The sequence below is a fragment of the Phyllopteryx taeniolatus genome, chromosome 5 (assembly GCF_024500385.1).
Source record: "Phyllopteryx taeniolatus isolate TA_2022b chromosome 5, UOR_Ptae_1.2, whole genome shotgun sequence".
Taxonomy (NCBI): Eukaryota; Metazoa; Chordata; class Actinopteri; order Syngnathiformes; family Syngnathidae; genus Phyllopteryx; species Phyllopteryx taeniolatus.
This window is the reverse complement of record NC_084506.1, coordinates 31,395,110-31,408,675: the sequence shown is the minus strand read 5'-3', so window position 1 is coordinate 31,408,675 and position 13,566 is coordinate 31,395,110. Positions and strand designations below refer to the sequence as shown.

Genomic DNA, 13,566 nt, shown 5'->3' with positions numbered 1-13,566 from the left:
TGGTGTTAGAGAGGAGGATGCAGGAGATGGATGGAAAAGGATGACACGCTGTGGCGACCCCCAATGGGACAAGCCAAAAGGACAATAATAATAATAAAAAAGTTGACGTATGTAGTAAGTTAAATGATAAGATGCTCTATCAAATGCTTACCATATAATATATAATTATAATAATAATATTATAATATTATTATTAACATAATAATAATAACTTATAATATTTGTTTTTCGCATTTGCGTGTAGACATATTTATGCTAATGTGATGTCGCAGTCTATGAATCTCCTTATTTAATTCATGTTTTTGTTTTATTTATTTATGGGTGGATTCTTGTTTTCTTAAGATATTGCTCAAATGCCTCCAAAGTTGAACGGCCCACAAGTTGTACAACTTGTTCAACCTAATTTCCTGGAAACAACAAACTTTGGGGTTAAAACCATCACATTGAGTGAAACATAAAATATACAACTGTTTGGATATCATTTGCATACTCAAATTAACTTTACAAAGCTTAAAGCATCATGGCTAATGGCAAGTGTGAAAATGATCAGAGAAGCTTGCCAGTAAATGGCATCTTCTAGGGGTGGGTGTTTTTTTTTTTGTTGTTGTTGTTTTTATTATACAGTGCTTATTATATTTGTATAACTAGCAATTCTTAAATAGTACTTAAAACATAACCTGTACAGAACAACTTGGAAGCATCAAGGAATTTTGCGTTCCACTGTAGCTCCACTTCCCCCTTTCTTGCCACTGTGGTGGACATTATTTTTGGGAACTGGAGTTTTCCTGTGTGTTTTTTTAATAATAATAATCATAATAATATTATTATGATTATTATGTGTAGTGGACATCGTCATAGTCAGTATGACCATCACCTGGGGTACTAATGAAGTGGGAAATGTTTCTGTGTTGTTCCTTAGTGATAGCATACGGAAGGATAGTCCCAAAGCAAGAAGCCTTAAATGAGAATAAAACATAGTGTAACACTGCAAAGCCAAGGGGGTTATTTAAGTGTTACATCTGGCAAGCAAAAAGTGCGACTTTGGCCGGACTTGCACACAGTTGCTTGGGGAGATGAATATCTGCAGGCCAAGAAAGTGGACATAAAACACCTACATACACAAGCACATGTCTGTACAAACCTTTAAGAGGGATCAAAAAGTGTGGAAAAGTGTGTGTGGAGCTTCCAGCAGAATGTTGAGAAAGCAAACAGCCGCGACACAAGGCTTTCATTCTGCTCCACATCATCACTGTAGTCAAATTCACAGGCACCTGGCTGCAGCAAGCACCTTCAGCAGGGCCACCAGCAACAAGCTGTGATGTTCAAATCAAACCTGCATCATGTTGCCCATTGCCCGTTATTGATGTGTCTTCAGACACATGCAACCAATATGTCACAAAGAATGCATCACACACAAGCTGCCCACAGCAGACTCCCTTAAATTAGAATGTCACGTTGGGCAAGCGGTGGGCAAGTGACAAAATAATACCAGGACATCTTGCATTTGTGCTTTTCTAATTTTCTTGTTAAATAAAGGCCACAATGAAGCTGTATCCAGAGTATCCTCACCAACTGGCATTATTATATGAAAAAAATTGTGGCGCACGACCCCATTCGTTGTCTACATACAGTAAAAGGAAATTCCAATATACTCTCTGACTGCCTGTCTGATAACATTTATCAGTTTAATTAGCAATGATATGAATACCATGCCCAGTAGAAATGACTTGTGATAAATTATACAAGTTCACAACTTAAGTAAAATATGTATTTGAAATGAGAACATGAGATCAAGAGAGTTTCTTTTTTCCAGCTATGTCATGTTTGCAAGGGCATCTTGTTGCTAGGCAGAATTCAACCTGTCCCCCCCCCCCCCACACACACACACACACACAAACACGACTCCAAAACAGCACTACATCCATCCATCAATTTAATCCATGTTCTGGTTTCCGTTTATCTTCAGTGTATCTCACATAAGATGCATAGTTTTGGAATGTGTTAGCAAAGTGGAGTACTGGAAATGAGGAAAGCCCACATAAATGTCCGTCCATCAGGAGTATCCATCCATTTTCTAGAGCGCATCTCCTCATTTGGGTCTTGCCTAGGTTGCAGTCTATCCAGCTGACTTTGGTTGAGAGGCGGGATACACCCTGGACCGGTCGGCAGTCAATCACAGGGATCATATAGATAAACAACCATTCACACTCACATTCAGACCCGTGGTCATTTTAGAGAGGAATCTGGCATACGCTGTGAATACCAACACAAGCACAAAGAGAACATGCTCCATACAGAAAGGGGCCAAGCCGAGAGTCAATCCCTGAAACTCTGACTTTGAGGCAGCTGTGCTCGCCACTGTTATACCCTACAGCACTATAACGACAAAAACACAATATAGACACACTGGTTTTGCAACTGCTCTTTTAAACACTAGAAACCTAATTATAAAGAAAGTACATTGTGTTAATATAAAATGCATTCCTCGCTAGGTTTTATCTTTTACAGGAAATGTCAGCACAATGCATTATTATGTTTTCGTTCAACATGTCAAGAATATGTAAAAAAAAAAATAAAAATGTCTGCCTTGAGTGCACTCAAATGCACACTGACACACACACACAAGCTGAACAGGTGCAGCTGGACACAACATAGCCCCCCCTCCTCGCTCTCTCTCTGGGGAATGCCCCCCACCCTCTGTCTCGCTCTGTTTGTTAGTGTGAGTGTGTTTGTTGTGTGTGTGGGGAGTGTGGGTGTTAGGTGGCTATATTAAGAAGCCATCTCTCCTCACCTCTTCCCCTCCGCATCCGACCTCATCTTGTTTCCCCCACCAATGCTTGTCTCTGTGTTTTGACAATACAAGCATCCCCATACCCCGCCCTGCCAGGAGGAGGGCTCTTGAGGCACAGAGCTGCAATTGCACACAAGAACACACGTATACAAACGCATGCACATGCCCTCACATGCACACACTTCCAGGCTTGTGGGAAAGACTGCGGCAAGGGAGAGCAGCACCCAACACCAAAGTCTAGAAAGAAAATAATGAAAGAGGTGCTCACGTCATGGAAGTAATGTAGAAAAAAGGCACACGAGAACACAGTCTTTGTACACAAATACCGTTCAGTAGATCATGAAAAAAGTTTACTGGGAAACAAAGTGACAGCTGCTCACCTATTTGAATTTTGGTGCACACACATACAGGATATCAACCAAGATTACAAACCTCTAACGAAGGGTTTAAATGCTGCAATACAGACAAAAAGTCTGTGCATTGTTGGAAGCAGGCAATAATCGTTGACACACACACACACGCACACAGGAACTGTTTTCCTGTGGTATAGCCTTGGGGAAATTAAAACTACATTATGGACCTCAAGAGAGAGGCAGTGAGAGAGGGATAGGGAAGAGGAAAGGAGAGTGAGGGAGGGAGGGAGAGAGAGAGAGAGAGAGAGAGATAGAGACTTCTTTTTGGCCATCACAAAGAACCAGGATGAGGAGTTATTATTACCTTTCGCTCCTCCATTTCTTTTGCCATCCCTCAATAATGTTGACCTTACCTCCTCCACCCATCCCCAGATGAACGGAATTCTGTTCATTCTATCAGTCTCTGTTGTTTCTGTACAATTCAGTGCACCATGTATGTTCTAATTAGATGATATTGCTAACTATAGTGGAACATCTAGAGGATGAAGATAACCCATTCCAGGATGTTGGTCGACCGCCAATTCATTAAAAAAAATTCTGATGAAAATGTAAAGCAACCATTCCATTTTCAAACTGCTGCTGTCATAAAACTGTTATTAATGTATGCAATGTAATGTAAGCAAACCACTACAATATTAGTTCATTAAAATAAAACTGTCCTCTCTTTGGCAGCACTGTAAAATAGTGGTTAGCATGTGTGACTCACAGTCGAGAGGTCCCAGATTTGAATTTCTGCTCAGGCCCTCCTGTCTGGAGTTTGCATATTCTCCTTGTGCTTACGTGGGCTTCCTCCCACATTCCAAAAACACCTTAGGTTAATTGAAGACACTTCATAGGTGTCCATAGGTGTGAATGTAAACGTGAACGTTTATTTGTCTTTATGTGCCCTGCGATTGGCTGCCAACTTGTGTACCCGCCATTTGCCCAAGGTCAGCTTGCGATAGGGTTCAGGCTAACGAGGATGAACAGTATAAAAAAATAATCGAGGGATGGGTTTTTTTTAACTTTGAAAATGAATGAGCAGGGCAAAAAACATGTTTTGTCCAATGAAGTTTTGGTGTTTTGGGCATTTTTTGCATGCTTTTAGTCACGCAAAAGTATGCACACTCTACTCAAGCTGTGACCAACCAACAATAATGCAATAGGTCTTAGTCTCTCACGTTCTGCTTGGGGAGCTGACAAAACTATTCCACGATGACTTATTGACTGTCTTCGCATGTGACTCTTTAGTGAAATATTAAGTTTGTGTACAGTATGGTGGCTTAATATGACAGACAAGACTTGAAGAAGACTGTATGACAATGTCTAATCATTTCCTCTTTGCTTATTCCCCTGTCCTAAGACAACTGGTGAGCAAGGGATGGGGGGGAAGCAAGGGAGGAGTGAGGACATTCTGTCCCACTGAAAGGAAACAGGGACATAGGGAAGGAGTGGAAAAAAAGGTGGTGCGGCACCTTTGGCCACAGACTGGTCCTCTGTGGGGCAGAAAGGTGAGAGAGGAGGAAGAAGAGGAGGACATTGCAATGGGAACAAAGGAAAGCGGGAGATGTAGGAGTTCGGGGAAGAAAAGATTGTCCTGATGCAATTCCCTTCCGAGTCACTCTCCCACCTCCCTCTGCCTTCCCTCCCGTGGGTCTTTCCAAACGCAACACACATTTTCCAAGGAAAGCAAGGGAGAAACAGAGAGAGGGAGAGGGGATGGAAGCTTGTAAATTTAATAGCATGATGGGGCGGTGAAGTGTATTTCTCCAGTCTGTTCTGTTTTTCCCCTCTTGCTCAACCAATCCTTACTGACTCTGAGGGAGTGCACAAATCAAGGTATATTCACTTGATATTCCCACCCATTCCTCTCTTGCATCACACAGTAATCTGTCAATAAAAGTTGCAATGAGATCCAAAGGAAAAGAATGACAGTGACAGAAAGAGGCGAGAATAAAAACAGAGCAAGAATGTCGCGTACCATCCATACAATATGGCCGAATATGGAAAAATGGAGCAATTTGTTTTTTTAAGAGGGGAAATACTGTGAGATAGCACAGAGGTGCGTGTATGTGTGTGTGCATGCGTGTATGCCATGGGACTCAAGCTTCCTGCAGGAACTGACACACACAGCAGTTCTTGTGAGCCACCCAGGACCTCAGTCAGCACCCCCTGAAACACACACACACACACACAGACATGGACCCGTATAGCTGCCCCTGGAGGAGCGTTAGCTCAGGTCTGAGTGAGCGGGAGGGAGGTGGTGAGAACAAGGATGGGAGGCTTTGGTACGTCATAGACCCCCAAGGGTCATACTTTCCTATGCTTGTTTCCCGGTGGAGCAGAACAGGAGACAGGGCACGAGAAGAAGCAGGGAGAGTGATAACTCCGTATTTACCACATTCAGCAGTATCTTATTTCCCTGCTGGGCTGCAGTCAGAGGAAGTGTTTTAACTGTTCTCTGATAGGCTGTAAAAAGTAGCCACAGCTGGCAAACACCTACGGTAGTCTGACTGTTTTTTTCCCGCGTGTGGGGAATTTTGGGATTTCATCTTTGCTAAGCACAAACTATAACAAAGAGGGGAAACTCATGATTTGCATAGGGACTCAGCCTCTTCCACTAATTTTAAATGTTTTAATTAAATTATGAGATTATTCAGAATTTATTTTCCTGTTTCGTCTACGAAAGGTAAATAATATGAGACATTCATTGCCCTTGGTTTTCTTGGTATATGCCAGTGATTCACACAACAACAACAAAACTGTGGCATATGACAAGAAGAGTATTTCCGTATGTTTGAGAGAAAACTACCACTGCTCATTTTTACTCTACCACACAAAACAGTTTTGCACTTTTCCACTTTACTAATAAATTTTAAAGAGCATTTTGTTCTGTCCTAAATTGTAAAATCATTATATTGCAAATATCAAAAGACAACACAGTATAGCATACTGTATATGGGAAGCGGGTCAGAACACAAGGAAAAAACTAAATCCTGTACAACAAAAGAGACAATAAAAAGCCATCTCTTTGACTTCCTCCCAGTGTATCACCATACAACAGAGAGCAGTGAAAGAGGACACAAATCTCTCCTGTCTTGCTCTCCATGTCCCCTTTGTCATATCTTTTTCCATTCAGTCTTACTCCAGAGACCAGTGAGTTCGCTGCTCTTTCCACATTTCGCTATGCTTCTTTCAAATCTCCTCATTTCTCTACTTTTGTTTTTTTCCCCTTCTAAGTAGTTTCAACAATCTCTCCATCCTAATCCCTCCTATGTTCACTCCATCCCTCAGCCCCTCCCACCCCAACAGTATCCCATGGAGAAGGCCTTTATGAACCATGTGGAATTGAAATTACAAACAGAGTGCCGGTCACTGTGTTTGTGTGAGAGGGATCTACAACTCATCAGCTTCAGGACTGTGTGACTGCATGCAAGACAGTGGACGTGTGTGTTTGTATATACAAACCTGTCTGGACAGCCGATTCATCCCAGGTCCCTCCACATTCTGAAAGGTCCCCTTCTTCCATTGCTGAGAAGGAAATAAAAAATTAGACAGAGAAAAACAAAATGTGTTTGTTGTGAGTGTTGAGACGAATGCATTCTCATTAAAATAGGAGGCACTCAAAATTGTGCCAGTGCGGCCAGAACCAAGACTTTATTTAAAACTACAGCAACAGAACTAGGGATCTCCCACTCCGATCACGTGATATAAAATCGGGGTCGATCACGTGATTTTCAGATGATCGAGATTGGGTGAAAAAGATCTTTTTTATTCATTTTGTCACATTTTAAAATAATAATAATAATAATAATACAAAGGTACAAAGATCTTGCCAAAGGGAACAGTAATAGCTTCGTTTTATATTAAAAAATGTAACTTTTGGGTGTATTTTTAGTACCGGTATTAAGTACGGAACTGAAAGTGACGCGCAGTGCGTGCCTGTGTGTGTGCATGACACTCACAGACAAAGATTCTCTGTCTTCCCTCAGCGCGTTTTAAACTGTTTAATGACAACCCAGGTGTAGTTTACTGTTAAACTAAACACGCAACAAAAAAGAATTACACACATGATCGGCTTAGAAATCACCAGTTTAATGTTAACAGTCAATGGAAAACCCTATTGTTCAAATAACGAATATTTATATAAAAACTCCGTAGTAATTCATACAGACAGGTACTGCCGTAATTTCCCGTGTATAATGTGCACCCATGTATAATACGCACCCCCAAAGTTGACCTCAAAATTCTGGAAAACCCTTCTACCTACTGTATGTGTAATGCATTTTTACAATGCATGCATTTGCTTCTACCCATATGAAGTATTAGCTGTATTTTGTTAGTTTTTTTCAAAAAATTATTCTGAAGTTAAGCACTTTATTTGAACACGTAATACTTTGTTTTTATTTACTTGCTCTTCTTTAGAAATTCACAACCCTACTTTTATTTAGTAAATCAGAAAACACACAGTTGTGCTCATATGTACGAATATCCAGGCAGAATTTGTAAGATGGGTACAATTCTTTAAAGAAAACATGAAGGGCCAGGTGAAACACGTTTAATTTTATTTTAATGGGATTCAAATTAAACTCAAGCATTTCAGAAAAGCATTATCATTAAACAACAAATAACAATAAATTAATTCATGAATTAATTAACATTTATTAATTAATTAAAGGTTGTTGTTCAGTCATCAGTCGTATTTTAAAAAAAAATAAAAATATTTCACAAATTTTGCCAGGGTATGTGAACTTATGAGCACAACTGTACATATATGCAGTCATACGTACCCCTGTCATATTGAAATGAAACTGTAGGCTACACCATTTTCATAACCTCTATGTGGCGGTGGCATATTAGAATGAAAGTGTACACATTTCTCATAACCTCTAGATTGCGGTATATATTTATAAAACGTGAAGGTTTTTTCAATTTTCCCCTATACCTATGTATAACGCGCACTATTGACTTTTGACGATTTTTTTTAGGACGAAATGTGCATTATACATGAGAAATTACAGTATAAAAATATTCACAACCATATATTCTTCCTAATCTGTGAAAAACAAGTTAATTTAATGTTTTATCACGACGTTCTTCTATTTTATTTTTTTACTACAAACGTTTACCTCCAGTCAAATTAGGATTACCAAAGTTATTTCTATTTGCTAAATATATATTGTTTTTTATTTGTATTTTTTAATATTATTATTTTACTTGTTACTAATTTATTTTTGGTTATCCTTATAAATATTAAAAGTTGAGTTTTGGTAGTTATATGTATTGGATCAGGACTCTGTATCAGCAGATACTTAAAATCAATGACACGGATTTGGACTTGGTTGCAAAAAAAAAAAATACAAAATTCAGTTTATTTACGCAAGGTAAAAAAAAGCAAAAGCAAAAACAAAACAAAAATAATAAAAAAATAAATTACCACAACGTTTTCCGTTGTATCGCTAATCTCAATGGTCTCAATGGCGCTTCATCTATTTACTATTTGTGCCTCACTTCACCATTACAATCATCCCTAGTTTATTACTGGGGTTACGTTCCAGATCTCCCACGCAGTACCAACTGAATATTCATTTTACTATTTAGATATATTTTAAAGCTTTATGAATATAAAACCAAAATTTATCCATGTGAAGGTATTATTTTTTAAAGGCAGGCCTGGTCTGTTGAGTGACAGGGTAGTCAGTGAATAAGAATGTAGAGTTGCCTGGCTGTCAAATGGCTAAACCATTAGCAACTTATCCATTGATTCATTCATGGCGTCAGTTGAGGCCATCAGCAAGTCATCTAAGAATGTGCTTGTGTTTATTGTATTTTTGCGATTGAAAGTCTATCCTCCCCTTTATCCTACAAATCGTTCTAACTAGTGGTGGTAGGCTATATTAAATTAGCTAACAATATTGTCCACTTTATCGTAGATGTGCAGTCGTGTAACTAAAGCCACTTGGACTTTGCAATAGGAACATTGCACGTTAAGTTCTTTTATTACGTATGAAATGATCCCAAACGTTGGACATTCTCTGTTATTGCTACACAAGTCTGCATTAACAGTCCATGTGGAAAAATAATCACCACAAAATCCCGTGATATAGTGAATAATCTGTAATATAAGTACGCTCCAAAAAAATGTGATGCAGTGAAGTCGCAAAAGGTGAAGTTGGTAGACCATTCAGGGTTTAACCTGATTGGATCGTCATCATGTGTTAGATGGAATGGATGTGCGTGGTCATTACAACCAAACCTACTCTGTGGACAAGTGACCAAATGAACCGCACTAAGGGGGAAAAAATAACTGGATTTTGAGTGAAACAGACTGAGCGGTGCTAGTGGAATAACACTCTTAGTCTGAAGAAACCCAGACTACTACATTAGCTGCATTATTGGAACTTGCCACTGTTTGCGTGCATTCCGTGTCTGCGAGATTCATCTACCATGCTTGAACAAAGGTACAAGTTAAATTATCTTCCAGGAATGCTGGGATGACAATGTCTCTAGAACCATTGGACACACTAAGAAGTCTGATCAGAGCTGGAATGTGACAGCGACTTCCTGGGTAAAACAGGAAGGAGGAAAGTACAGCTGGCACACAAACAGGAAACGGCTGAAGCCACCACACAATGGAGCTTCCTGTGCACACCCCCTTCCCGACACAATTCTTCATTTCTCACCTCTGATCTCCCTTTTTCTCCTGACTCCCACCCGTGGAAGTTTTTATTCATCTCCTCATATCACTCTCTATCCTTGTCAGCTTCCCTTAGGACCTACGGAATCCTCGCAAGAAAATCAAAACAAGAAGTTATAAATCAGTGAGGGTTCCTTTTAGATCAAAAACAAAGCTGTGCCTTTTCGAAAGCTTGGCCCCCACGTATAATGAGATGCCAAATATCCTGTGCTCAAAGTTTACCGGTTCTCCCACTCCAACTGTGACCTTTGAGGATGACGGTGTAACGAACCACTGTGACAAACAACATCATGATACACTGCCATTTCGTTCATAATACCTTCAAAGACAATGTGATGTGGTACAAAAACATGAAGTACTATATTACCTTGAGACTGAAACATGAGCATCACTGCACCCGCGCCATATGCACAAATGATCACACATAATAAACCCTAAAAAAACTTAATTAAAATCATCTACCCCACACTTCAAACCATCCATTGCAGTCTATCTTTTGTTGGCAGGATTCCTCTGTTGGCATTGTACTTTATTTTAGTCCATCCATCCATTTTCTGAGCCACTTCTCCTCACTAGGGTCGCGGGTGTGCCGGAGCCTATCCCAGCTGTCATCGGGCAGGAGGCGGGGTACACCCTGAACTGGTTGCCAGCCAATCGCAGGACACATAGAAACAAACAACCATTCACACTCACAGTCATGCCTACGGGCAATTTAGAGTCTTCAATTAATGCATGTTTTTGGGATGTGGGAGGAAACCGGAGTGCCCGGAGAAAACCCACGCAGGCACGGGGAGAACATGCAAACTCCACACAGGCGGGGCCGGGGATTGAACCCCGGTCCTCAGAACTGTGAGGCAGACGCTCTAACCAGTCGGCCACCGTGCCGCCCTTTATTTCAGTTCTTTTGAAAATTATAGGTGGTGACCCTAAAAGTACTGGAAGTTCTACAGATAATAAAACTACTATTTCTTGATGAGACTGTGGGGAATACAGTGTGTTTCATTAGCCAAGCACACAAAGCTTTATTTAGATTTCCACATCCTCCTCAGAGATACACACCGTTAGTGTGAATCTTGCACATACCAGGGGGGTCGTCGGGAACGTGTGCGATTGTGGGAAGACCTAAAGACACCTATATACCATAAGCAGGAAAATAGGAGTGAGTATCCATTCATTTAGGATTTATGTTATAATATGTTGAAATTCTGAGAATCTTAGGCAGAATGCATTTAAATTCATTAATAACATAGGTCATAATAAACAGTTTTTACAGACACACACACAGTTGTTGCTGTTGCTTTGTCTAAGTCCAATCTTTGACAAGGAGAATGTCTTTCCATGTTGTTATCGTAAATGTTTACACAGCTATTGTCACTCACAAGCCAATTGCACTGAAACTAAAGACAAATTAAGGCTGAAAGAGAACATCGCTGTCTCCACTATCCGCAATAATTACCTCAGGCGAGCTGGAGCCTATCCCAGCTCTGGGCAAGAGGCGGGATACACCCTGAACTGGTCGCCAGCCAATCGGATACATATAAACAAACAATCATTCGCGCTCACATTCACGGCTACGGGCAATTTAGAGTTTTCAATTAACCTACCATGCATATTTTGGGATGTGGGAGGAAACCGGAGTACCCGGAGAAAACCCACGCAGGCACGGGGAGAACATGCAAACTCCACACAGGCGAGGCCGGATTTGAACCCGGGTCCTCAGACCTGTAACCAGTCGTGCACCATGCCACCATGCTACAATAACTCTAAAATAATTCCAAATGTATCGAAAGTGAGATTATTTTGCAGGTTCAGAAGCTGTAAGGATCCAAAGGATGTATTTGGCATCATGGATTCAAGACAGCGCTGTATAAAGTGACACCTGATACGTCTGCGCTCTCTATGTGCTCCTGTTCAGATCTTAAATTCCTCTGCTGTCCGCTCCCTCGGTCTCCATCTTTACTCTGTTCAATCTCCACGACTGTCTCTACACTCTTGCTGTCGCGCACTGTCTTATTCCATTCAATTTTTGTACCATTAGCTCACGTCATCCACACATCCCTCATCATTCACTCTTGATCCCGTGTCTTTGTCTGTGCCTTGCCCAACAAAAGCAGTTACATCCTTAACAAGAAAAGCGTTTGTCTTTTTTTTCTTCCAAAACAACACGTGCGTGCGCACACTCCCACACACACTGTATCAGGGCCACTTATTCCCAAGGCAGCCCAAGGCTTTGGTGTTCCCAGATCTAGTTGATGAACAGGTCACAGCGGCCAATCACGCACCGGCCAGGAGGCCCAGAGGGGCGGAATGTGGGTCAGTGCAGCCAATGATAAGCTGCTTTTCCCCACGAGAGGCAGGTGATTGACGACTGGTGCTGGACAGAAGTCAAGAGGGTAATTGTCATCCGACTCCCTCACTCTCTCTAGCTCTTTTTGTCTCTCTATCTTTTCTGACTGTCTCTCCTTCTCTTCCCAGACACTTTCTTCTCTACTGTGTGCTCTGTTGCCTCCCCTCTCCAACCTACTTCCCGCTCTTCACCTCCTCTCCCCTCCCCAACCTGCTGTGTCCCACCAGCTCCACGAGGACCATCTCATTGGCCGCCCTTCCCGTCCCCCTGGAACGACTTTATGACACTATTGGCAGAGAATTGATGCCAATCTTTATCCCCAGCTCGCGACCCCCGGGAGCCTCCCCAACTTCAACTGCCTGTGTCAAACACACATGCACATGCAAGGCCCGCTAGTCGGGAGACAGGGCCAGAAGCTGATTAACCAAATACTTTTATCAGCACTAAAACCGCTCTCAGTGTCTGCCTGCAGTTGGAACAAAACAGCCTTAAAATACAAAACCATGCATGCACATCCTGCGCGCCAGAGCAGTTTGAGGTTTGGGACTGTTTGTGTTTGTGTGCTTTTGTTTGCGAGTGTGTGTGTGTGTGTGTGTGTGTGTGCGTGTGTGCAAAGGGACAAAGGGTGCAGAGGGCTTATATGGATGGTGGAGAATCACCAGAAAGCCTGACAGAGAAGCTTCATTGCACCATCCATATTTTTTTCTACTCTCTTGTTTGTTCTCTGTTCTTATCCTGGTCGTATCTTACACTATCTAACTTTTTGTCCAGCATATTACTTTTTTCAGTAATCAACTCTTCCTGCTTTTGACCAGTGTGGTTTGCTTTTCTCGAGTCTTACTGTACATGAGGTCATTGTGGTTTTACATCATGCTGTGCTATGCAGCTGAGTTGCTATGCGACCTCTCCGACATTGTTGAACATACACTGAATCACGTACAATTCCCTCACCCTCTCTTGAACACACACAAACATCCTAGAAGTCACCAACATTGCGGAATAAAAGCAAGGCATTAAAAAAATAAATATACATCATCCGCCTTCCGCATTGTTTACTGCGGAATTATAAAATTCAATGAAAATGAATATATTATTCTGCAGGAAAACACATTACTGGTTACAATACAGGACCACAAAGGTTCCTCTGGGGGAAAAAAACACACACAAAAACATACACAACAACAAGCACAGAGTTGATGTTCAGGGCCAAACAACACAGCGTGAGATTAAAGACCGTCTCTGATCTGACATTTGTTTTTTTTTGTTTTTTTTTGCTGTCAGAGATGTTGCACATAGAGTCAACAGTGGAAGACAGAGCGACAAGAGGAAGAATGTGTGT

The 13,566-nt window shown here is 41.2% G+C and overlaps 1 protein-coding gene across 5 annotated transcripts in view; it reads right to left on the bottom strand.

The window, feature by feature from the left end:
* Positions 1-13,566, bottom strand: part of znf423 (zinc finger protein 423) — a 139,339-nt gene that overhangs the window by 111,346 nt on the left and 14,427 nt on the right. For 3 of the 5 annotated variants that reach the window (XM_061774903.1, XM_061774899.1, XM_061774900.1), the window contains exon 2: positions 6,652-6,714. The exons of 1 other annotated variant lie outside the window; for it this stretch is intronic. In XM_061774903.1, coding sequence (XP_061630887.1) covers positions 6,652-6,714 — 63 coding nt within the window. Of the gene's footprint in view, positions 1-6,651; positions 6,715-9,866; positions 10,432-13,566 lie in introns of those variants that run through there. One more of the 5 variants, XM_061774901.1, reaches the window with a different exon arrangement.